Here is a 27,792-nt window from a genome sequence, read left to right as displayed (position 1 = left end):
ATTCCGGACTTCTGGTGAAATCCCTAACGGAAGTCGACTTTCAATAGAGATAAATCTCATTTGAAACTACCCGAGAAGTTAGCTTATATCAAAGGTTTTGCAAATATAACCAAACCCTTATAGGCCGTATGATATATTTTACGTGATTTTCTCTCAGAGCTTTACGTACTGTCAACGCCGAAGAAATTGTTATTTTGTCTATATAGCGATGATATAGACAATTTATAACCCTAATCACTGGGGAAGACGTTTTTCAACAAAATAACAACAAGACGTTATGTCTTTGTTCGTTAAAGCGTCTAAGAAGGACCATTATGCCCAGCGGCGTGCCCTTCGAGATACCAATCGATACCCAATGTACTTGTATAGGTTTCTCGTACCGTTCCTATATTTCAAGCCTTCCCCCGAATGCTTGAGGCTTCTGAAAAAGTGGATTTGGGCGCTGGAGCGCCCGTTGAATAAGGTCGTGAATATTTCAAGAGACCTTGAGCGATAAATAAAAAATACATCCGAAGATGCGGACATATCGCCCAAACCCCATAAACATAAAAATTCGCGTAAAAAGCCTTCTTCCCCCCTCCTGTTCGATGTGGAGGGGTAAAAAAATACGTGGTCCGCTTACTATTTGTCAGGGGAACGAAACCACGAATACGTACGTATATATGCGAGATATAGATTAGGCAGCTACGATAAGTACGCCGTGTAGCGGAAGAGGGGGTTGGGAAAAAATTCGGGCTATTATTTAGTGGTTATTGCTTTTTGAGCCAAATCTGTCGTAAATATCGCGTTGAGTGACACGTTACGACGGATTGCACTCCAAAACATTAACCTACTTTTCCGGCTGTCAGATTTCGCCACTCGAAACATATTTCTTAACCTCGAGAGCCTCCCTACGCGAGCGCGACTTCTCAGCATCTCCCACTTGCCAACAATAGTCGAAGTTGAGGAAGAAAAGCTTCGAGGGTGTATAGAGCTAGAGGACTTTATTTTTACCCAATAATACGAAAAAAACAAGGCTAACCTACGTCTTCTTAAAAACTAAGGGATAACATTTCCAAGGCAGCCGAGGGACCAATGTTGCTTCTTCACCACGGTCAACGCGCCGGAGATGGGTTTTCGACGGTCGACTGAAGACCACTTCCTGCGGGAGGTTAGTGAGAATCGGGTGGTTTTCCGTCTCCCTCCGTTCGTTTCGACTTGCTGGATATCATTCTTTCGAGAAGGATCTCAATTCTCTTTGTTTCTCGACGATCTTGGAAGAAGCGATACTTTTCTTTCCCACGGTTGCTGGTGATACTACGGAACAATCACTTTTTCTTCGCTATCTAGCCGGTCCTTTCGAACTTCTAGGTTGCCAATCTCTCCAGAAGGGGTATAACGCTTCTCGGCGTAGCGCCTCCTCGGAGGAAAAATCGATTCAACTGCGAGCTCGTTTCTTTCGCCTTTCCAGAATGTCAGTGGCAAGGTTCCGGAGAGTGTGAATCTAGCCGACTACCGCAACTGGATAACGGGAACCTCACGCCATTTTCAAGTGGTACGAACGGATACGTTAGGTACTCGCGGCGAACGACTACAGCTTCGAGCCACTCTATTCGTCGAGGTGCCGTGATTGAAGTTGGGCCGCGACTTCTATAGCGACTTTCAGATGCCTCTCGATATACGCTAGTGGTGGCGGTGGGAATCCCGGAGGGACCGGGTCAAGACTGAGCCGAAGAAGGGCTGCCGAGGAGGGGGTTAAAAAGGTTATCGGTTTCTAGGTCAACAGGCCCCTTATACGGGTATAACACCGAGCACCCTATTCGCTTTTTCTCCCTCCAATGCGAATAAAAAATATCTTTCCCTACACGTCCAACTCCTTATTTCATCTATATATTTCTTTACGGGTAGAGACGGATCGTAGAAAAGAGTTATTTCCTTGACTGGTTGAAGAAATGGAAACCATCTCGATTTTTTTAACTCATATCAATTCTAGCATAACCAGATAGAATCTGAGGAGTTCTGAAAACGATGCGAAGGGGTTCGGACGTCGGTTGAAACAGCCTCCATTTCGCCGCATCTCCCTCGAGGCTCGCGGCTCGTGGCCACTCGCTTCTCCAATGGCAAATGAGTTCCGTAGCGCATTTTATTCGCACTCGACTTCTGCCGAGATCCCCGCGGTATAATTCGCTTTCTCTTTACTACGAATAAAGTATGTAGGCGCCCTCTCCTCGAAAAGAATGGAATATTTAATTCAGCCCCGAGAAAGGCTCTTGACCTTTCCCAGTTCGCTCTCACGCTTATTCTTTTGTAGAAAATTGCTACGAATGTGAACGATTTTAATTCCGCGTAAATACGACAAATTGGAGAGGCTTGCGTCTAACTACCTAAAAGGAATACGCTTAAGTTGAATGGGGTGTTATTTACATAGATATTTCGATTGAGAGAACGAATCGTAAACGGAAGAGTTGAACAATTCAACATAAATAATTTATCGTTTCCAGAGAATAATTTAAAAGAGTTACTTTTCAAGAATTTAAAATCATTACTTTAAAGATGAATGTATTTATTTTCCTTATACTCAAAATCAATGTTAGCTGAGACAACTAAAGCGGTCGGCATTTAACATTAATACACATCCGAGTAACTTCATTATCTGATCAATAGATGGCCTTAGACTTCCTACGTTTTTTAAGAGCATTTTTCAAATAAGAGCAGCTAGAGATTAAAAATTATTTCACAACTTATGGACTTTGCACTCGAGCCTTTTCGGTTTAATCGTTAGTTCTTAGTTGACTTTTAAAACTGGGTTGCTATAGGCGGATGTTATTAGGAATGACGGTGGTTGAGGTACTAACGTCACGGTGTAACTTAAGTGAGAAAATAGTTTCATGAAAAAAGCCATTATTTTGCCAGACTTTTAATGCTCTTAATTCATACTCTATCTAATAGGCTTGCATCTACTCTATCTACTCGGTTTTCATATTTATTATATTCGTTAATTTATAGTATATATTTACCCCACCCAAAAACCCCTGTTTTTACCGCTGGTCCCGCTTAGATGGTAGATTAAATAAAAGAAAGGAAATCCGTTGAATAAAACCAAACCTAATATAGTAATAAACATTATTGTTAGTGCAGTCTAAAATTTATAAAGGTTCCGTCATCATTCCTACCCATTTTTTTCGACTATCTCTGCCTATTATCTAGATATACATTCTAGTTTATAAACATAATCTTAGCGCTAGAAAGTTATCAAATCGCAAAACTGTTTTTATTAAAAAGAAGCGGAAAAGACTCATTAAAACTTTACGAGTTCGCTTAAAATTATTTTCCTTAATTGGGGCGGTGTTAGAAGTTCATGATACTTAGTAAAATATCTTTCTAGATTAACAAGAAATAAACTCTTATTATCAAGCCAAAAGAAAAATACCTCATTTACCGGAAATATATGAACATTTAGATATAGAAATCATACTATCATCTTTAAACACCTATCAACATTTTGTTATATAAACACTCGTATTCGTGTTTACGTAGGAAACAAAACGTCGATTTATAGTTTCGTACTCCAACAGAGATGAAAACCGAAAACATCTTTATCCTTGCTTAAGACGTGATGCGAGTTTGGTCGTCGTTTTTCCGCTTGAAAAGTACCGGTCAAAATAACATCACTCTCGGCTCCGAATTTTGTCATTAATCTTGAAGCTATGGGCGACTCGTATTTTCGGAGACGCTCCCGGGGTCTCTTCGCCCCCCCCCCTCTCCCATCACCATCCCCATTCAGACGCCATCGCCTTCCCCAAAATCTAACCCTCGTATCGAAGGGCCTAAGACTTTATGGAAACATTTTTACAAACCAATAAGAAAGAGACGGCCAAGAAGTAATATTTCATAACAGTTTTCCGATCAGCCGATAAACGTTGAGCAGCGGCGATGTATCGTCGGCTGATGTCACAAACACATTTTTCGTCTTGTCAACTTTTACTTCAAATATTTTCTTCATCGGAAATTTTTTCATTCTTGTCCGAATAGGCTTTTTCTTCGACCGACCTCACCCTCTTCTATATCCGACGATGCTCCCCGTTTCATTTTAATTTCTTTCTCCTTCCCGGATGTTTACTTTCCGAGAAATAATTCAAAAGTTTGTCCTTTTAGCTTCAATATTGATTGGTAACGGGAAAAGTAATGTTTCCAAGAATTAAAAGGAAACTACTAAAATTTGAATTACTCGTTTTTGATTCGAGTTTCCGCAAGATTAAATATTCCTTTGACATAAAAGTGAAACGATAATTTAAATATTACTTAATCATTTCAGTGTGATGAATGATAAATGTTTACCTAGTATGTACGCTTAGGGTACATACGAAGAAGCTTATGAATTAAAAATAAATTATTTAAATGATATACCTGATACAATGACCTCGGTGGTAGCGATTTCCTGTCCAACGCTGTTATTGACGACACAAATGAACTGTCCAGCGTCTTCGATCTGAGCGTGTCTGACTGTCAAGGACCCGGAAGTTTGGATAATTCTCTGACCTATATTGACCCCTCGTCTTCGGCCGTTTATCATTCGGAACCAGTTGTAATCGGGCGGAGGGGATCCTTGAGCGGCGCACGGTATAATCATTTGGTCACCTTCCCGACCTCGCACTTCCGATTCTCGATGAGTTATTCGAGGAGGCACTGTGCTGTGTGGCTCTGTGGCAAAATTAATGAAATTCTAACAATTAACAGACAGTCTATTTCGGGGAAATTCCCAATACCATTAAGGTAATCAGAGTAGACACGAAACATTGAGATTGTAGAATAAAATGGATATTTCCAAACCTTGTAAAAGGACCATGGTACACATATACATTATATATATATATATATATTTTACGCATATTTATACAAATTAATATGCACATATTTAAAAATAGATACGAATTGCAGCAAAACCCAAGAGCCAAATTCTAAATACCGTTCTGTTGCCAAAGTCAAGGTAGTCCACTACTAGTGGATCTGGGGACGTTGATGCTATTTTCAAAATTGAAGTACTAACAAATGCCCACTGTGGTAAATGTAAATAAAGTTTGGTGGTTTGCCGTAAATATATACATTCCACTACACACACACACACACATATATATATATATATATATATATATATATATATATATATATATAATGTAGTGGAAGTGTAACAAATTTTTTTATGCGCATTGATAGAAACGTTTGTTAGAAAGTAATACATTTATGTATGCTTTGAATTGCGATTCGGACCGATTTCTTTATCGTGGAAAGGAACGCTCTTTCCAGAATCGGGTAAGGTGGTAGAGCTCTCAATAGGTCCCCAAGCCTCATTGGTCTACGTTTTTAGGTCAATTGTTGTTCCTTAATTCGGTGGCTGAACAATTAAGGTAGCCTGACCGGTCTCGGTAGTCTCTCACCTTTTTAATCCCTTACTTTACTTTTCCATATTTGAGTTTTATTTGAAGTACTGCTAGAAGGCGGCTGTCTTTGTAGTGTGTTTTCTTTTTGTTATAGGTTCGCGGTGCATGTGTGATATTTTGACATTTATAGGGGTTATTCGGTGAAAAGCCAATTTAGGGATGCCAGACTCTTTTTGATTAGAAGAGTCCAGATACGTAGATACCATCCCTGTCACACCCAAACCCTTAATATATTGATGCCATTATAGCAAATCATGGAGTATTCTTTCGTAGTGTGTTGCATGCTTTTATTTCGGGTTTATCGTATTTATAATTACAATTGATGGGGTTATGTATTTATGTTTATAATTTATAGTAATAGTAGTTAATGCTAACAATTGACATAGTAGACGTCAGGTATCAAAAATTGTTACAGTAGTCAAGTATAAGCACGAAAACTGTGTGTCTACAGATAATGTGTCGTCTCGCCTATATAGGGTGTCTCAAGGAGATCGGCCAGGGCATTTTTTCAATAACTCTTATATCTAGAGTTCTGAAATTTATTGACAAAGGAACTTTTTAATGTGAAATCATTTTCTCGCCGTTAGGCGTCAAATAAAATGTGCGGCTTACTCTCGAACCTACAAATAAGATATTCCCCCGATATTAGTTCATGAATTAAAACAAGTTGGTACTACTCAAAGTAGCCTTTGTGAATCCATTTCTAAATTAAGATATAATAATAACACTTCTTTATTAAATCAAACCATTAGACCTACTAGATACATCAGAAGATATTATTTGCCCATGAAAAAAGCATAGTAATATTGTGTTTTATTGACATTAAATAAAAGATGTTAAATAAATAAAATTCAAAAAAGTTACAAGGTCAAAATAATTAGTTACAGGTATGGTTCCAAAATTCATCTTTCTTCTGCGATGCAGATCTCGGTCTGAGTAACCATATTGCAACCTGATCTCTTAATCATATCTGGTTTAAATCGTCAACAGTGGTGAAATGTGTTCGATATATGTGATCCTATATGAAACCCCTTAGGAAGTCGTCGAGTGGGCGATCTCGCGCGCCAAGGAACGAGACCGTTTCGGCCAATTCCACGTTGAGATATTACACAACATTACGGTATTGATATGCTGGAGCACCATCGTGATGAAACTTAAGTAGATGGAATTTCTTCCAACTCGTTCACAAGCTCTCCCCATTAAATTGAGGTGAAGGGAAAAACTGTCCAATAAGACTATTTCCGACCACACTTGCCCAGACATTTAGCCTAAATTGCTCTTGATGTTAGGATTGACGTAACTCCACATGTGTTGGTTTAGGTGCTTCAAACGGCCATCTCTCGAGAAAAAGCAGTCATCAGATACTACCAGAAGACGTAGAAAAATAGGATATTCGTGGGTCATGTTCAGGAGCAAGTTTGCAAAAATTAAATATTCGTGCCATATGATGCAGTGCTTGATTGAGGGTTGCTCAGAAAGGATGGAAGTGGTTGCGGTCAAGAACTCTCTAGACATGACCCTCGACAATTCCAAGTCATTGCTAGCGATCCTGAATCTTGCTCGAGGGTAAGCAGCCAAATGGGTCAGAGCGATATCTTCCATGTTGATGGGATGATTACCCGGTCCTCGGAACCTCGGATTTACATTACCATAAATTTCAAAGTCATGAACAGCTTGGCATATAGTGTGGTGACTAGGTCTACTTTTAGGATAGCACCTTCTGCACAAAAAAATAACTCTAGCAGCATTATGTTTGCCTTTACCAAGATTGTCAGAATGAATTTTAAATTCAGAACACGTGACTTTAAATACTAAATGAAACCAATATATTTCGACAAATCATTAAAATTCGGCCTAATAGCTCTTTATATAAAATACCAGAGGTCACGTGATTATGTTAGATTCATCGTGCAGTTTAAGTTAGAGAGCGCGCGCATATTTTTGTTTTTGTTGAGCTCGCGCAAAAACACACAAGACCCTCTACACGGAAATATTAGGAAGCACGCGCTCCAAAAAATAACACTTTTTATACATGTATGCGTCTATATTATTTTATAGAAAGAGCTATTGTTTTATTGAATAAAAAGCTTATTCTTAGGTACACTATAAATTATTTTAGAAATGGCTCCGCAAAAACTATTTTAGGTAGTACCAACTTGTTTTGTTCATAACGTAATAACTAAGTGAAAATTTTGAATTTTTGATGGAACAACTTGTATTTGTAGGTTCGAGAGTATGCTCTACAAGTTTCTTATTGAAATGTTTTTCTAGCGCCTATCGGCCCTTACAAAATATTTCTATGGGTTTTCTATAAAATCTTATAGAAACGTATAGAGGGCCTATAGATTTCTATGTCCTATAGAGTGCTCTATAAATATTTCTATAGAAAATACACTAATTTTTTCTATAGAAATTATATGGATTGATTTCTATGGTGTTTTCTACAATAATTATATCAAAATATACCAGTTATTTCTATAGAAATTATATTGATTGATTTCTACGGTGTTTTCTACAGTAGTTATATCAAAATATACCAGTTGTTTCTATAGAAATTATATGGATTGGTTTCTATGGTGTTTTCTGCATTTATTATATCAAATTATACCAGTTATTTCTATAGAAATTAAATGGATTGATTTCTATGGTGTTTTCTACAATAGTTATATCAAAATATTCCAGTTATTTCTATAGAAATTGTTGGTTATTTGAATTCTCCAGATTAATTTGCCAAATGAAAGTATCAATTGGTACCAAAGTGTAAGCTCAAAATTATTATGGTTAATTTGAAAAACACCCCAAATATGTTGTTTGAGTTCACCTAAAGGGTTTATATTTGCAAAATTGATTTATAAAGGACATCGTACTTCTTCTATGGGGTTTGGCTTTCGACCGATTTTTTTCAAATTGAAACATGTTGTTGTGCTTGATCAAAGGAGCAAAATTGTCCATTGCCATTTTTTCCTAGCTCCGATAGTTTGGCCAGTAGCAGCGGTCAAAAGTGGACGAAAATTAGTGTAGTCTATTTGTTAAAAGAAGTCTTGGCCCATCACTTAGCCACGGCCGTCTCGAGATCTGCTTCGCGCTCATAGCGGCCCAGGCAAAGATTTCCTCTCCTATGTATTTCCGCGAATACCTTCTTTTAACACTAGGAGCGCTGTCTGAGCCCCCCCTTAAATGTAAAAAATTAGCGGGATATTTAATAGTTTTCTATGGCGGTAAATTCAACTAGTTAATCCTTTTTGCATTGTTTTTCAAAAACTTCTGGAAAGTTTGGGATATACATCTTATGATTTGATCTTTATCTAATAAGTTTTCATTTAAAACATTTATTTAATTAAAGTAATATGCTTATATTGAGTTTTATTAGTTAATTGCTAAGCCTAACCAAAGTTTCTTTTGTTTTTCACAATTTTCAAACCAGTATTCGCATTTTTTATCAGAATTTTAAATAAATAACCACAATATTATTCATATTATTTAATAAATACCTTTATTATTCTTTAAATTAAGTTCACATTTCTCAAACTTAAGTTTTAAAATATTGACTATTTTTAATTTGCAAAAATGCCCACCACAAAAATTTGTTGTGTTCCATTTTGTGAATCTAAGAAGAATATCAATTTATAATTTCATCAGTTTCCAGTTGATGAAAGTTTATGCAAATTATGGACTAAGAACATATCTAGAAAAGATTTTGGGGTCAATCAAGCTTACGCATCACGCAAGATTTGTTTTAAGAAAAGTGATTACTATCAAGGTCTAAAGATCCGCAAATTAAAGAAAATATTGACAAAGGAAACATATGAATCTATAATATCTATTAGAATAACTTCATTGTCTACAATATCTTGCGTGTCATACCTCCTTAAATCTGGTTTCCAGTTTGTCTTGACAAGAAATTTAACGAGCGATGCTATTGAAATGTTTTTCAGCATTCTCAGGAAAATGGCTGGAGGGAATGACATGCTTGATGCAAGAGAAACTATATTCAGTTTAGAATCCTACCTTAAGAGAGGCACTATATCATTAACAAAACCTAAAACATCTAACGTTCCCCAAGACAGCTTCACAGATCTATCAGCCATGATTGATACTAGACTCGATGGATTTTCAACTATTTTTAACGGCAATTAAGTTACGTTACCATCTGAAGTTATGAGTACCCAGATACACAGAGATGCACCTTACGGCTAGCAAGTATCGCATACTTGGCTGGTTATCTAGTACAAATCCTAGAGGAAAAACATTTTTGCGAATTGTGCCTTGAAAATGTATCACAGCCTAATTCTGACTCACCATTAGTTGGATTGAAAAAATTGTCCGACAGAGGAAACCTTAGGTATCCGCAGCAAAGCTTTATCATGTTAATGGCTATAGTAACAACATTCATAGAGAGAGCTGTATCCTATCTCCGGGATTCACCTGCCACTTTAAAAAAACATTGAAATCCACTTGTGGCCAAAAATTGCTCTATGCCCTTACATCCAATGTGATTTGAATAATAATCACCGAATGAAATTGCTGATTTAATTTGCTGAAAGGTCGTACTTCCAATTATCACAAATATTACCAAAACTCTGTCCGCAAAATTTGAGAAAGTGAAAGAACTTGTGCATAAGCCTCTTTCTTGAAAAGTACTCAAGTTGTAAATTTTAGTTTTCTAAATTTTTAGTCGTGTATCATTCAGTGGGAAATTAACATTGGTTTATTATATTTATCAGATTTAAATACCTTCCAAGTTTCCATCACTATTTTCATTCATAGTGATCTTCCAAGTGTCAGTTAGTTAATTAAAATTCATTTATTTCACTACTTTAATTAAAATAAATTAAATAAAAGGCCTCTGGAAGTTACTACATAGCAAAATTACAGCTGTAAGGAGAACAACGTGTTTATGTTTACATTTATATACAGAAAACGTCGACGGCGACTTCTGGCTCCAGAATGACTAAATTTTAATAACGTTTTTCAAAAATTTACTTTGCGTTAAAAAATCTCAAGAGGTGTTTAACTTTTTTATTATTAATTAACTTAAATATTACTAAAAAAATATTTTACAAAAAATTACACATTACGCGATATTAATTGAAATTCCAAAGTTCCGCGCAGTTCCTCCCATTCGATAACATGGCTGCGAATTTTCTCAAGGGGGGGCTAGACTAGCGCCAGAAAACGATGTGAGAAGTTTTTGAACTAATTTCCCATACGCGATTTTCGTACGATCGCCTGGGCCGCTATGAGCGCGAAGCAGATCTCGAGACGGCCGTGACTTAGCGCTCTATGTTTACGCTAGTCCGGGCTCACTATCAATAGAGGTTTCTTGCCGAAATTCCGGGTGCTTCCCAAAACCGAGCGTCGTACTTGGTTTCGTTCTGTTCGTACGACGTTCTGATCGCACGATGAACGAACTCAGTAGATAAATGGTTAAGTATTGAGTCTTAACTGTCGTGTGACCGTGACTTTAACCGAGTATGTGCTGTATCGATAAATAGGTGTTTGATCAGTTGTTGAGTGACTTTTTCTTACCTATGAGTGTTGAATGTGGGGTTCAACGAAACGGTTAATCATATATATTCTGATTTCTTTAGTATTTATTTTATTTTAATATTGCTCATAAAATATTGATTAATAAATAATTCCACGTACGAAAATTCATCGAATAATAAGTTGCGAGAAAAGAAATAATGAAGTAGAGGTGTAAAAATCTTGGCAAGAAAACTCTATTGATAGTGAGCCCGGACTAGCGACGCGCGAGCGTAGAGCGCTAACCGATGAGCCGTGACTCCTTTTAACAAATATACTATACTAAGTGTTGTCCAATTTGACCGCTGATACTGGACAAACTATAGAAGCTAGGGAAAAATGGCACGGGACAATTTTGCTCCTTTGATCAAGCTTAGCAACATGTTTCATTTTGAAAAAAATCTGTTGAAAGCCAAATCCCATAGAAGAAGTGCGATGTCCTTTCAACGAGTTAGTGGAAACTCTAAATGGGGAATGATAAAAGTGGTTCACTTGGGTGTACTATAGTTATTTAAGGGTGAAAAACACCCCAATATTGGTTTGAATTCACCCGAAGGGCTAAGATTTGCCAAATAGAAGTATAAATTGGCACCAGGGAGTGAAAACTCTCAACATTTTTATTGTTAATTTAAGTGACTAACTTTGATGTACTACAGATATTTAAATTTGAAAAATATCCAAGGTTTTCTATAAAAATAGCCCAGGTCTTCTATAAAAATATCCTAGGTTTTCTATAAAAATATCCAAGGTTTTCTATAAAAATATCCAAGGTTTTCTATAAAAATATCCTAGGTTTTCTATAAAAATATCCTTGGTTTTCTATAAAAATATCCTAGGTTTTCTATAAAAAATATCCAAGGTTTTCTATAAAAATATCCTAGGTTTTCTATAAAAATTTCCTAGGTTTTCTTTAAAAATATCCTAGGTTTTCTATAAAACCATCCCTGTACTTTCTGTTAAAAAAACTCGTGTTTCCGCTCACTTTCTATAAAAATCACCGGTTTTTTCAGTATAGTAATTATTCTAGCTCTATAGAAAAATGACCCAAATTTCTATAGAAATTATATAAACTATTCCGAATGTAGTTCTATAGAATTTCCATGGAATCTTTTGGTAAGGGGGTGAAATAATTTTTATTAGAAATCAGCAAAATCTTTTCCTTTTTATTGCAATTTACAAATTAAAATGTGCCCTAGCCAATAAATATACCTTGAAAAGTTCAGAACTCTAGATTAAATAGCGTTTGAGAAAAATGCCCTGTTCAATTACCCAAAGACACACACAATATTAAATTAAATTTTGTCTTGTTATGTAATGTTATATTTATATGTAATTTTTAAATTATTTAAATGGAAGTTAGAACATAACTTCCTCGCATTGTTATAAATAGATGCCTACTATTAAAGTAACGTGATGAAATATAAAATACATCCATAATTCTCAACATTAGGTAGAAATCTCTTAACTATACTAACGTATCGTCAAATGCTGTAACTCTACAAACAAGTGAATACACGTGACTTAAACAACAAATCTTAATGCTATTGCACGCTTCTACAGATTGTAAAAAGAAGTTGAACCATATGAGATGCTTTCATCGAAGTACCTACATGAGTGACAAGTGAAGTGAGCTTAATTATTCTAGCTGGGGAGAGCGTACCGACGGTATTTACCCCGTGGCGGATTGATCGATATCCAATAACCAAAGGCGGTAAAAATATCCCCCACTATAGTCGAACGTCGAGAGTGGCTTAGCTTATCAACGGCCCTCTTGATCTTCTTCGGCCGCTAAAAGCTAATCACTCGTGACGCGATAAGCTGATGCGAGGATTGCCTTTCTCACTATATAGAATGAACTATATATTGTATAAGTTCGTGTAAGCGGAGTCGCCATGAGATGAAAAAGCCAAGCCGGTGGTAAATCCGTTACCTGTAACGATCAGCTGGCCGGACGTCAAACTTTGTTTCGTCTCGCCGGTCAGCCGTAACTTGACCTGACAGCGGTAGCCTCGGAATCCGTCTTGTTGCTGAACGTTACGGATGTGCAACTCTCCTCCCGGAAGAACGCCGTACTTGCCTCCTGCGCCACCAACGAAAAAAAAAAATAGAAACGTCAAAGCGTTGAAACTTTCTACTTAGAAGAATGGATCGAAAACCGAACGTGAGTGATGTTTCCCAACATGAAAAAAAATCCTGAAAAAACCTTCGCCCTAACGTCTCTTCTCGTACTTATACTATCAAAAACGCGTTTGAAGGAAATTTTAGTTTCATTGCAAAGCTCGACACAAAACGTGGTTCTTGCATACTTACAAATCAATTTGAAATGACCTATATCGGCTGATTTTTACAAAATAGCTTATATATACACCTTGACCATTTTCACGCTCGCTAAAAGTGGGTAAAAATACATCAAACTCATTCCAGCTGCAAGAACTTATTTTCCCTCTAGATCTGTTTCAAACAGATAAATACCTCTTCAGCTAGACAAACTTGCTGAATTTTAAATTATCGACTACTAGTGTTAAGCCATATTTCATGATGGCAAGCTATTGAAGTAGAAATGTGGGTATATTCGTAACTAAATTTTTTTTTAGGAAACAATGTTAAGGTAAACTATTAAATCTAAAATTTAACAACTTAATTTTGTTTTTTAATTTCCATACTTATGCTTCAAAAACGTCTTTAGTTAAAAAAAAGGCTTTACATTATACGTGTTCGAATATTTGACCGCGAAAAATAAAAAGAGGGGAGCCCGGAAGAAACCAGAGTTATTATTAAACAAGGATCGTCGGAAGAAAAGGACCGCGAAAACTCAATGAAGGAAGAGAATCTCCCTTCGAAGCTTAAGCCATCGCGACAAAAAAGATAAATCAGAGGAAAGGCTTCGCGGAGCTTTGAGAGAAAGCGGAAGAAGGATCGGGGTAAAAGAAATCTAGCTTTAATATCCAATATCTTTCCTCGGAAGATCTCTCCCTCAACCCTCTTTATCTTCCTTCCTCCCAATTCCGAAAATAATATACGAGAAATAAAGAGGGAGCCAACGGTAGGGCTTTAACAGAGACCCCGAAGCTTGGTATGAAAGAATACGTTTTCGCGTTAAAAGATTCCAGACTAATCAGCTGGTTCTGGAGAATATATCTATCTATCTATCGACGCTCTTTCGCGACTCATTGGGTCGTAACCGTTGCCCAGCTGTGTAGCTTCGCAATACGTACGTAGGTTGGGAAGCTGGAACGATTGGAGTGGGTGAAGTCGCCGTCGCACTGTCCAACATTGGTAGTAAAGAGAGGTTTCCTTCGGCGTTGGATTCTGGCGTGCCAGCTCAGTCCCTTCTCTACGCGGGAGGATTCCAGCCAAGCTTTTATTTCTATGCCTTCCATTCTCTTTTCTAATTCGCGAAAGCCCCCCTCTCCCCTTAAACGCAAAATGACGGAAAAAATGGCGAGGCTCGTTTTTAGAGTCTCCGAGAGAAAGGAAAGAAGGAACCTTAGAAGAGGGCCTACGAAATCTCCATTGGAAGTTTCCCTCCTATTCAGAAGCTATTGATTAATGGCGAAAAAAGCATTCCGTCAGAGAGAAAAAAAAGGGGTGCAAAGACGAAACAGAAGAAGAAAAGGACGTCGACAATAAGTCATCCGAAGAGGCAGAAAATGAATAGAAAGGCGTTTGCTCAGCCCCAAACTCGAACCAACTTCTTTTTATTTTTACAGAAGGCTCGAGAAGCTCTCCTTCACTCGTATTCGTGAAGAGCTCCTTTTCATTTCAACTCCTATTCTCTCGACCAAACCAGTCACGCCAAGCGCCCAAAATAGGCTTTTATACTATAGCCCCTTCCCGTTCCCTGTCCAATTCGGGAGAGCGGTTCGCTCGCCCAACGCGTACGCCACATCCTCCTTTCTCCGATCCCGCTCCGCCGCTCGTGTACACGCGTATAGTGAGCGGAGAAAACTTTTCACCAAGGCTATTTCGCTCGAATTGGTTCGGGGAGCGCGATGATCACTTGTTATCTAAGGAAGAAGGGGAAAGACTTAATTTGGGGCGTGTTGATATTTGGAGCGGCCGTTTCCTTTCAAAAGGGTGATCTCTTCCGCTACTTCCCCAGGAAGTAAACTAGGAAATCGATTTTACGCCTAAGTCCACTCTTCTTTTCCCTTTACGCAGTAGCTGGCCAGACCACCGACAACGCCGAGGAACTATTTTGGGTTTTCCTCTCCTATAATTTACTCTTTTTTTAAGTGCCTATAGAGTGCCAAGAAAAACGTAATTGTTTCGCTTCGGTGACCAGCAAAAACTACTTTTTTTAATTTTCGAACCAAACTTCGATTCTAAAGAGTGTCTTTTTTTACGACTCAGGATTCTTTGTCAAATATAAATCATTTTAGCGAAACCTATTAAAGATATTTGAAAAAAAGTCAGGATAAAACTTCCGATATAACGATAGTAACCCTGATTTTGTCAGATTTAATTTGTATCGCACGCTTCGATACTTCCTCATTATATTATCGCTAATTTTAGACCTAAAAATGTGTCTTTACCTCCGGATCCATCGACGTGATAAACTTGTCCATCGTCTCGATACCAGGCTGTAACTTTGACAAAATCTTCCACGAACGTTGGGATGTGGCATTTGAGAACGGCCGTATTGCCTTGTATTACGAATTCGTCGTAAACACGAACGTCAAATGGTTGAGATACGACTAGAAATGATAAAGAAAAGTAAGTTAACCGAGTTATTGAGTTTATTCAAAGTTGGCGAGTAGGTCAAGACTTATAACTAGAAACAAAATTCGCCTAACTGTGGCGAAACAACCGTTAAGAGGGACTCAACAAAACCATTTAATAGGCGAGATAGGGAAATACTCCCAAACGATATTTCTTAAGGGAAAAAGAGAAGGTTTTGGGGAGCAACCGCGGTATTTGCCTTAACAATTCGAATATATACTCGCCGATGACTGGCTTTAGGGACAAAAGCAAGTGGCATACTTGAAAGGACGAGCATTAGCATAATTTTCCCTCACAAATTTGGGAATCGTCTACCCTGGGATATATCTCAGGCCAAACAAAAACGTAAAAGAAAACTTACAACTACAACGAAGGAACAAGAAAATTCAATGTTTTCCTACAGTCCTTTCGTATTTTGGGAAAGAATGTAAGTGGCTTGTCGCCATAGAGTAGACCCCACTCCCTCTTTCTTCAAATACAGGGTCTCTGGTAGGAAATCTGTACAATAATCTGTACAAGGGGCAGAATAAGTAAGAAATAGAAGAGACGGATATGAAAAATGTCCGTTGCCTTGTAACGCATTCGTCGTCCGAAAATCAGCGGGGCATCAACCTAACCTTCAAACGAGTTTGATATCCGTATATACACCAGAAGAGGAACGTCAACGATAAGAAGTCGCGACGGACGAGTAACGGGTATAAAAGACAACCCAACGCCGGGGAATCTTAAAAGGCGAAAAAAAGTCTTTCTATATTAAGCGCGTTGAGCCCGGCTTTGGTCGAAGAGGGGAGAAAGGCCGCGGAAGGGCACGCGTCCTCCGGAATCTCGCCCAGAAAACGACGAAGCGGCGAATAAGAAACGAAATTTATGGTAATCGTGGCCGAATCGAGACAATCACGAGGCCGTCGAGGAGATATTTCACCGAGGAAGGAAGAAGGAGGGAAAATACCAAAAAAAAAAGGCTACAAAAATCACGAAAAGCTTTTTCGCCGAGAATTTTCTTATCTCGAGTTCGAAATAAGGGATTGGGATTTTGGGATCGCGTGCCCAGTTCGAGTTAGGCAGCTTCTTTCCTTTGATATGACTGATGTCCCGCCTCGAACCTTTCAGGAGAGACCCCATATATACGAACGGGAAAGCCGGCACGAAATCCATTCCTAGTTCGGATTGGTAAAAAAAGAACCACGCGTCCAACGTAACTTTACACCGTGTTCCGTGGCTTAAACTTCGTACTTACAATACTCTCTAGTACTTCGAGACTGAACTTGATAAATATTTACTGGCCGGCGTGCGTTTTATCCCCTCTTTAAAGTCGGTAAAGACCTGGTATTTGGTGTAAGGGGGTGCGCACGAAGCCTTCCGCGATTCTAAAGAGCGAGCTCGCCTACGAATCAACAGTAGAGAATATATAGAATTTCTCTCTCACCTTCCCGCCTCGACATACGCCTCGTTGTATTCCAGGGCAGCCAGCTTCAGAATTTTTAACGAGGAATAATGGTACGTTGTCAGAGGAAAGTTGAAATATACGGCGCCGCGCTTGAATAAATAAGAAGTACGTTTGGCTAAAAGGGGCTGACCGAATAAAAATTGAAAAATCAAAGGGATAATCCGCTCGGAGGGTGGAATGGGGCAGGCTGAGATAGTATATTTCCCGGTTCATAATCGATTTCAGTTTGCCTAGTCTACTTCGTTGGCTGCAGTGATCTAACTCGACCTTTCGCGTGATCTAAGGCTCTTAAAGGCAGAAAACAGCACCCCCGTCTATTTTTTGCAGCTTCGGGAACACCCATCCACTTTGTAGCCGATAGCCGCTATATTTAGTCGAGCGGTAGGAGGGTGAAAGCGGGGTAAAAAGCTAGTCGCGTTCGTTACTTAGCCGCTAGGGTCCCGAGGATCTGACGAGAGAAAATATAGAGTTTGCCAAACATATTAGAAACAAATAACAGAGGCCGAGCCGAGACTTTATAGCTGGAAAGCCCCGGAATTCTAAGGCCCTCCGCCCTGAGAAGTAATTACACGGCACTGACCCTTTCACGCGAGGTAATAACAATTTCCACGGCGTTACCTAAGTACCGAACTACGGCGCGTGGCCCAAAGTCGGGTCGCGAAAATACTTTTTTTTACGACTCCTTCGAGAAGATACTTCTCTATTTTCGATTTATAACATAATTTTCCATAAACACGCTCTTTCTCTTTCTCGTCGCTCGAAAATCTCAGTCTCGGGCGGAGCTCTTCCTCCGCCGTTATTTTAACGGCCATACCAAAATGAATGGGATATTACTGAACTGGGATATTAGAGAAAAGCGCGCAGCCGCTCCTATAAAATCGTAACGAAGGCCCGAAAAGTCTTCCGTGTATTAATGTACATCTACAAAGCATTCCATCATTGGCAGTACCGCCACGATCGTAAATGCGAAGATGGTGTCGACGGATTGTCTTCATTCTTCAAATTAATATTCCCCATTTACACATTTTTCACCGAGTTAAAACTAGCAAAGTTTAACGTATACATTTTATTTTTAATTTATAAAATAATAGCGTTAATTATAAAAATGTATAAATAAAATATAGAGAAGCATCGATCGCGACTCTCTTTTCTCCAGTTGGCTAAAAATAGGATAAAAGCCGGAAGTGTTTCAACTGCGGGGAATAAATAAACACGAATCTTTAATTTAGCTCAACTTCGAATCCCTTTTGCAGCAGGGAGGAACAAAGCTCTGAATAAAAAATTAATTTCTAAATTAATTAAGTATTAATATGAATAAAAAACTATATGTAGAAAAAAGGTTGTATATAATAAATTATAACCGGAACAGAAGTTGGTTGCCGAGACCATTTGAATAAATGTGATTAAAACGGGAACCCTCTTTGGAGCCATAGAACTCCAAACTGGGGTGTCACCTCTTAAAAACCACACCTCAACAATAGGTGTTGTTTCGTTATGGCACTGAGGAGGAAAGGGTAATTCAGCCACCACGAATTTAGCCTTATCAGGTGTAGGTGGTCGAATTCTCCATATTTGCTTTTGGCTTCCCGCTCTTCGAGTTAAGATGCGATTTCTCCGTTTGTGTTTGACTCCAGACCACATATCGCGTTTACTCCAATTTCCGAATTTTCAGTTCCTAGAAACGTAGGACGTCATTTAAAAAGTCAACCCTGGCACGGCAATCCCCTTTCATAGTGTTCGGACAGTGGAGGATATATTTTACGATTGAAAGCCTTTGTGACGGACGAAACCAGATAACCGTCCCACTTTCGCCAGCAGCCTCGGTTCCAAAGACCATAAGTATTCTTAGGAGGTGCCAATCGTAATGCCCAAGTATACCGCTTTGTTTGTGTATATATAAATATATGGCATCCGAGTAAATGAAGTTAAAATGAAGGATTTCGTGTATATTCTCTTTTTTGACCATGGCTAAAACAATACTAATTAAAGAATTTAAAACGAAGTGTATATTAGAAAATTTGGTGGCCTAAATCTGGATAAGGGTGTAATTGACATAAAAGGGTGGGGGGTTTCAAAGTAAAATTTAGAGATAAGAAAGGAGGAGAGAAAAAGTAACGGGGGTGAAGTTGGTTGTTTGTGGTTATTATTATTTAATATTTTTTAAATGTTTTAGTATTGATTAGATTTATTATAAATATGTTTTATATGTTTAAATATGTTTTAGTATTGATTAGATTTATTATAAATATGTTTTATATGTTTAAATATGTTTTAGTATTGATGAGATTTATTATAAATATGTTTTATATGTTTAAATATGTTTTAGTATTGATTAGATTTATTATAAATATGTTTTATATGTTTAAATATGTTTTAGTATTGATTAGATTTATTATAAATATGTTTTATATGTTTAAATATGTTTTAGTATTGATTAGATTTTTGTAAAAAAATAAAAAAAATTTGGGTTGACGTAGAAATGTACAATCAGAATATGATTAGACGCGGCTGAAGAAGGACCTCGGTCCGAAACGTCCCGAGTATTTTTAAACTTGTAAATAAAATTATACCATGAAATAGCAGAACTTTGTTTTAAATTCTTTAATTAGTAATGAAGGATTTGTTTGAGTGGAATTCCAATTCAAACTGCGTAGCGTTGTAGATTTTTCGCAGAGTCTGCAACCACAGCAGTATCATTATCCAACCAGTAGATAAAGGAATAAATATTGTACATACAAATGGAAATTACGATTCCGTTTTTATATATTATTTTAAAATGTAGTTAAATTAAAATAGACTAATATTGATGATATACAAGATCCATATACATTGAGCTATAACCGAACAATCATCTTGAATAAAACACAAGTCCAGGAACACAATCACGAAAGGAAAATGCCATTTTCTAACCTTGTCCGACCCAACCCCCAAGATTCCTTTTCTAGCAATCCTGCACATCAAACACCGAAGCGTAGAATGAACACCAAACATTTGCCTGATTAATCTAATTCTTCAGCATAGCGGGACAGATGTACCTTTTCCCACAACGGCGAATTTCAGGCACTCTATTAAGAAATGGAGAAAATAAGGAAGATCCAGGCCGTGGTTAGCAACGCCCCCGAAAGAGCGAGAAATAAAAGATGAGGGGTCTTGTCATTATAATGACTAAATGAATGAATTAATCTTGATTTTCCCACTGCCCAACTTTGAATTACATTTACATCAGGGAGGAGAAAAGCTTACAAAAATATTTCAAAATTGCAATAATTTAATAAAAGTATTAATGAGATGCGAACTGAAATTGAAAAAAATCAGTTCGGTCTAGAATTTTACCTCCACACCAATGTACCAACCACACCTTCAAAATGACATTTTTGTTGTTGAGATTGACCGTGAATAAATGAATAGTTGCATTTTTATCGAACCGTATCAAACATGGTCCTCTTTAAAACAAGGATAAGGCAAAGCCTCTTAGTTCCAAAAAAACCCCTCAAAAGTTAATTTTAGACCAGTAAGTTTAGATCATTTGAAAAACCTAAACGTTTCGTAATGATTTCCAATTCGGGCGTTTCCTCAGTGCACCTGTGTTGTTGGGAGAAGAAGAGGATATCTCTTCGGCGCCACGGTAAATGAGAAAGATTTGCAAAACACATGAAATATATAAAAATGTTTTTGGCGCCGGTGATAATTTGAAATATTCTATTAATATTGCAATACAGAATTCTGAATTCCCGACACAATTTGAGAATATAGGTAGAATTTCAAAAGGCGAGTAGACGATTTTCCGAAATAGAAAATCAACTGGTAGAGGCGCGTCTGAACCTCTGCTCGTAACCTTTACTCCCTGAATTGGTTAAAAAGGAAATGCTTGAAAGTGGAAACGGATACGGAAATCCATATTGTAGGTCTTTGCGACCAAATCCGTTACGGATTTCCGTCGCCTGGGTTTTTTTTCATCAGCAACGCGGGAGATATATTGAGAGGGATGAAAAAGGGCTTGCGCGCGGTAGAGTGGGAGAGGATAGAACGGAAAAGTTCTACAGCGTAACTGCAGTGAATCGGCAAACCCGTCACAAGGTTTTTCGCTCGTCCTATGTAAATTCCGCCAACGAAACGTGATGTTCCCGGGAAAAAATTTCCATCGACAATTCGACACCATCACCACCGTACAAGAACTACATCCGATTCTACAATTCACGAGAAAAGAGGAAAAATATATTTCTAGATTTTCGAACCAAAGTCATCCGATTCAAATAAGCCTACTCTCGCGATATTTTTATTCTTTTCTCGAACTCATTTTTGTGAAAGAGGAGCGACTGCGGACAGTGCTCGAAGAACGAAAAATTCAATTCCAACAAAATGTAGACTTTACAGAGACCCACCCCTAGCGAAAAGAATTCTTTTCGGCTTTAAAATGTATCACTTCTTGCAAAAGGTTCAAGATCACCGGACAATACAACCGAAGGCCGAATCCGCTAGGACTTCAATATGGTCGCAATAACGCGGTAGTGGGCGAACTGTCAGTTGAAATACGTAAACGCGATGAGAGAAGTTACTCGTACCGTGAGATATGTTTTTGTTCTTTTCAAGTTTGCTTTTCAGCTTATTTCTTTCTTTTTTTTGCTAGTCAAATATAAATGCAAAAAACTCTAGAGCGAGATAGAGAGAGAGAGAGAATACCCCGGGTCTCTCTCTCTCTCTCTCTCTCTCTCTCTGAGAATGGTTTTTGGGAAAAGGCCGCTTAAAAATGCGAACGATGTAGGAAGGAACGAGGTCTCGCGGATCATGATATGTGCGGAGCCATATTTTTGCATGAGCGATTTTGGCTAAGCCCAATGCTCAATATTCCGAGAGAGCCCCAGGGAATATCGATCAAGGAGTTTATACGCTTTCCGACGGGCACGCGTCCGTCTAGAGACCTAATACCGAATCAGGTAGAATTCTACCCAACGCGTTTATAACCGCCCCCCCCCCCCCGGAAAAAAAGAAAAAAAATTGACTGCAAACCTAAGCAAAAATACCTAGAGAGGGGAAAGCGAAAGCCCCGAGAAAGATTTTTCCGCCTGCATGATGTTATAGGGGGAATGAGTTGAGATTTCATTTCTTTTCAAACGAAGATGGGGAACTGGGAGAAAGAAAAACTTATACCTGTATACTTTTAGGATTTTCCTCTAACTTTATATCCGCGATTCTCTACCAATGGAACCGAAGAGTTTTGGTCATTACATTTCGAGATATATATATATATATATATATACGTCGCTATTTATTTTCGGATGGTAACTTAACGAAGGAAATACCCTTTAAAAAAATTCTTGTTTTCTAAGTTAAGTGCTTTATCGATATAGATAGCGGTAAGTATATATAAATCTTGACTGTTTATACTTTAACAAATTTTTTTACTTTAATTTAGGATGGAAACCCTCCAGTAAATATCAGGTTAATGTTTGGCTTAAAGCTTTAATGTAATTTAATTAAGTGCTGGTTTTCATTGGAGTAAGAACCCAAAGGAATTGTATAACGCCTTACGGAGATTTTAAAAGTCGACGATCACCGTATATTAAAATGTATATTGTAATAGAAAAGCTAATAGATCATTAATTTTTAAGAATCACAAAGTTATTGCTCGTATTCGTAACTACTTAGCTGATATAATTCCTAGATACTTATTAGCAACCGAGCAGTGTAGAGTAGTAATTTCTCGAGATTTAGCGTTATTTTAAGCCATCTTTCCATAAAGAGTGACTATTCCCTTGTCGGTTAAAATAGCGCGTAGGACGTGTTAGAATTTTGGCGAGAGACTGAACTCATTTTAATTAATCTAATCTGGCACCATTATAAATCGGAAGCCGCTAGTGACGGACAAAAGTTGTTCTCATCAGACAATCGAGCTTTCCCTAAACCCCGTAAAATACGTGTATAGTAATGGGGCGCGGCAGACCGCAAATATCGACGCAATCTCCATTGGCAAATTTGGGGCTTTAAAGCGTGTTCGACAGGTCTACTTAATTAGTTATCAAACCAAGTTTCGTCATCGTCTCGCCCTATATCATATCAAACTTTATTATCTCCCCGCGAGCCAAATATCTGTCGGCGTCAAATCCTATCTCCGAGCCGAAGCGACGTCTATTAATATTAAAATATAAAGTCGGACGCGCGTGTATACCGTCCGCTTATCCGTTTCGGGTCGCGGAAATCATAATAGAAGAGACCACTAAAGTAACGGGGGAGGTTTAGCCATTAGTCGCGAAGAGAAGCTTCAATCATCGGTCAGTAATGCCGGAGAATAAGCGATGCCAGCGCCTTCTATACGCCATCATTTCTATTAATAGCGATGACAATAAGATTCTGGGGCCGTTCCTACCTGATTAAGGAGGCACATTTACCCGCGAAATAGCGACTCGAAAGACGCGTGGAAAAGGTAACACCTCCGTATCAGTGGCGACGCTACGGCCGAGGACACTAGCGTATATAGGCTTTCACCTCTTTACACACATTTTAAAGCCTCGCCTATTATTTTAATAAATGGCTGGTCGAGAAATGGCGCTGTACATAAAATTAATAGGCAAGTCGCTCACCCGCTTCCCCGTACGCCTCTTTTATACGGAGAAAATCCATTCCCGGAGCCGAGATAGGGTCGTATAATGGGGAACCCGCCTACCCGCATTTACAATAAAGTCACCTGACGGCACTGGTGACTAGCTTAGCACACCTCTCTTCGGCTTCGGATTGACTCTCAGATGAGTCGTATCCGAGTAGCGGAGTTTGGCTTTTCCAATTTCCTCTTAAGGTATAACCCGCTTTAACCGGCTTGAAGGTACATAAGGTTGTCCGTAGCTATATGTCGTCGGCTAAGACTACTAAAGGGTTTAACTTATAATATTAATCCCTCATTTTTGGAGACGAAAAGTAAATAAGGCGGACGATATGGATACCAGCTCGCCCTCGAGATTATATTGATACTCTTAGGCTAGCTTCTCTCGGACAAATTCCGTAATGAAGGGGAATTAGCTTCAATAGGGAATGGTTTCCAAGGAAGCGCAGCATTCTCGAGCCAACGCGTATAGAGACCGACTAAGTTACACGTTAGACCGTTAGACGTCGTTCCGCATTAGCCATTTGACGTATAATGTTACACCAAACGACGTGGATAAAGGAGCAGTTACCCTTTAATGAAATTGCTCGAGAATACCACCTGAATTTCTCAAAATCACTTCATCATTTATGGCCGGGTTATATCGAAATAGCCTACGCTTGTGTCGTAAATTTCTTATTAAAACGGTCAGCATTTAGAATGAATATAGGCACCGTCGAAAATCACTTAATGACTCGAGAACTTTTTATTTTTCATCGTGATAGAAGAAACCTTAGCAATTAAATTAATTAACGACCTTCACGAAAAAAACACCTGCTTCGTGTTATTATTCCCGTCAGACTCTATCATTACTCAAGTAGTTCGCTACCTTTATACCCGAAACCTTAGAATATATCTAACTATATTATCCCGGATGAAAAACCATATTAAAACGTTTTCCTTTCGAGCGCGCGAAACCGTAAAAAGGCGATGAAAGCCCGAGAACAAACTTACAAATATAGGTCACGTCTCGACAAAAGAAAAAACAAACGTGCACTGCCCAAAAGAATGAACTAAAGCGAATAGTCTCAATTTACGCGTTCTAGATAGAAAGCAATTTGTCGGCAATATATGGAAGTGGAAAACATAAAGCCTGGAGCGTTTATATTTCGTTTATATTTAAGGTCTTTATAGACATTTTTCGACAATCGTAAACGCGGGACAATTGATAGCGCTTTTCCCAGGTTTTTTCAATAGGCGCGCATCCCTTTTTAGTAATACGCTTCGTAAAGACCAATGGAATTCGCCACCATTTTGTTTCAGATTTGGCTTTGACAGTGCGCACTCTAAGCAAAATAGACACTTTCGCGGGAAAACGTGGTTAGGGATAAATATCCGTTACAACGGTGCAATTCTCGGGCGCTAGCGAACGAAATATGTCATTGGAGAGACGTTGCGCAATAAGTCCCTATAACGGCACGGGTCACGTGCGCGCTTCTTTTATCCTGGTACTTTCGGGAGACGCACGCTCGGGGGCTTAGGGAAAATTGAAACGTTTCTTCTGACAAACCACCCCCTTCAACTCAACGCAATAACGTAATGGATATTTGGAGGAAACTCGACCCAGCCAAAGCAACGCCGCGCGGAATACACGCGATGAAAAGAGCCCCGGCTATAAAACGCGCGGGAATAAGTACTACGCGTCCAGGCTTTTGCTCTATATGACGACGCCGAAGATGGTTTATACAATAATGGAAGCGCGCTCGGATGTGCCCGGAGATACGAATCGCCATTTTTCTTTATCTTTCTCTCTCTACCTCACTTTCTCGCCACCAAGCGGAGCTTTATTCCGCGATAAGTGAGAGTGACATGATTCCAGAATTTGTTTTGAACGCCGGCACTTTTCCGTCGTTTCTTAAAGTCCCAAACCCGACTAATCTGACAGTAAGAGCGTAAAGAATCAAGTTGATATAGCGGCCTGTTTTGCAATTGTCCGGTGAGCTTTATCTTAAGTGAAAGCGGTGGCGTTTTCCAATGGAACGAAAGGGGTGATGAATATAAACACTTTAGGTAATGTATTTCTGGCTCCTTCCCACGTACGAATGAGAGTCTTGGTTCTCTTGAACTGCGTTTTTCTATCTTTTCTTTGCAGTAAACAAACTCGGAAGACGAAAGAAAAGGGCGGTTATTTATTTTGCCGAGATAAGGCTCGGTTTCTTTATTAGTATTGGCAATATAGTACGGGCTACTTAAAGGGCAATGCTACTACTCTATTATCCTGAGTGACTTCATCTTCTCGATAGCTTGTATTGATTTGATCTTCGAAGTAGCGCAACAGGCTGGATGTTTGTAATAAATCTCTGGCAGTAAAGATAAATTCCTCAAAATTAAGTTTTATCATTTTTTTTACGCTTTAGATATTGAGATAAAATAAAAGTAGAACACCGAACGCATATTGAATTACCAAACAGTGCCAGTGAATGAATGAGTATTTGTTTACTCTTTGCACAAGAACAAATCCCTTTTATAACATGGAGGAAACCATATATGGTTTCACGAGTGTCACCCTTGAAATATATTTGCCATAGTCAAAAACATATTATGTACATTAATTTCGATAGAATAAGTTGGGCAAAAAAATTATATATGAAATATATTATTTTCGAAAGGTTTAGAATCTCGGACACTCAACTAGGAGATGACCAATATCTTCAACCAGCCACAGATTGGGGGCATTCTCGATTTTCCCCAAAAATGTCCACGAACCTGACGCGGTTTGGAGCCTCGGTGTTCAAGGAGAAGTTAGTTTTCAGGCGCTCTAAAGACCTTTTCACACGAGCCAACTTTTCAAAACAAAATGCTGAGTCAGCAAAAATGGATCAATTATCCATTTTTTTCTCTAACTAACTCATCAAACTTTTATTCACACGAACCAACTAGTTGACTCAACTCAAGTTGACTCATCTAGTTGGGTCAAAAAGTTGGCTCGTGTGAAAAGGCCTTAAAGCTGGTTTCACACTCGATGGAAAATATGCCGGAAAGACGATAGTAAACGCCGAGCTGAAAATTTATTCCCATTCGATATACCGCTAACGTTCAACTTTACGCTGCTAATTTTCCGTCGAGTGTGAAAAGGCCTTAAGACGATAAGTTCAAATAACGAAAGAAAAAGCCGTAGCACAGCTATAAGGATATATTTTTCACGGCCTAAACATTGGCCATTTTGGTTATAGAGAAACAACGTTTCCAGGCAAACTTTTTTCAGTCGGCCCAAAACGTGTTGCCAGATTCAGATAAAGTAAGACTGAATATTTCTCAGCGTAGGATCGACTAGGATTTTTATAGCAAAATATACCAAATGCAACGATTTATATATCTTGTTTAAATACTGAACTCGGAACGGAGTCTCTTAGCTACGTTATTAAGAATTTTTGGTCTCGAGCAACTGTAAGTTTGTGGCAGGGAAGACATTCCAGAACTTGTGAAAGACATTTTTAAAAAACTTTACACGAAGCTAGATCAAAGCAGCGGGCCAAACAGGCTGTTGCTATATCGATCAGTTTCATCTCGATCGAAACCCCGAAATTAAAATTCGTAAAAACAAAAAAGATCAATTTCAATTTTGAAAAAAAGGAGTTCGAATTATTTCGCTGAAAACAACGAGTATTCTCTAAAAAATATTTTTTAACATGAAAAATTCCCGCAATTTTCCAATATAATTAATTCTGCCATTCCTGTGACCCATTCTTCCACTCCTTGCCCCAAAAGGATCCCCCGTTTTTTAAAATTGAGTAAACCTAGTCAACGAAATACGCCCCTAAACAGAGAAATCCAATTCTCCGCTCCTTTTATTTTTGCCGCTCAGAAAGAAAAAGCAATTACTTATTTGGGAAAAAACATGCTTCTCGAAGATTTTGAAATTGGAATTTTCTTTCCTTCCCATCCGTTTCTCTCCCGCTCTCTGGCGAACAACCTGCCTATCCCGGGACATTCTCATATATCCGAGGAAAGGATACGGAAATATACCAAGGAAGATAAAACAGTAGAAAGACGACGTTATCTAAAGGCCATAATGTTAAGGAATATATTAATTTTCGTTTGTTAAA

At 38.4% G+C, this 27,792-nt stretch overlaps 1 protein-coding gene across 3 annotated transcripts in view; it reads right to left on the bottom strand.

Annotated features, from left to right (window-relative positions):
• Window positions 1-27,792, bottom strand: part of LOC149936086 (cell adhesion molecule Dscam1-like) — a 176,078-nt gene that overhangs the window by 116,837 nt on the left and 31,449 nt on the right. For all 3 annotated transcript variants that reach the window (XM_090154039.1, XM_090154037.1, XM_090154038.1), the window contains exons 3-5: window positions 15,479-15,640; window positions 12,874-13,023; window positions 4,387-4,680 (exon numbers count right to left, since the gene is read on the bottom strand). In XM_090154039.1, coding sequence (XP_090010165.1) covers window positions 4,387-4,680; window positions 12,874-13,023; window positions 15,479-15,640 — 606 coding nt within the window. The remainder of the gene's footprint in view (window positions 1-4,386; window positions 4,681-12,873; window positions 13,024-15,478; window positions 15,641-27,792) is intronic.

This window comes from Leiobunum rupestre, chromosome 7 (genome assembly GCF_980474605.1).
Source record: "Leiobunum rupestre chromosome 7, qqLeiRupe1.1.hap1, whole genome shotgun sequence".
NCBI classification, from domain to species: Eukaryota; Metazoa; Arthropoda; class Arachnida; order Opiliones; family Sclerosomatidae; genus Leiobunum; species Leiobunum rupestre.
The sequence above is the reverse complement of the archived record's forward strand: the minus strand, read 5'-3'. Positions and strand labels throughout refer to the sequence as shown.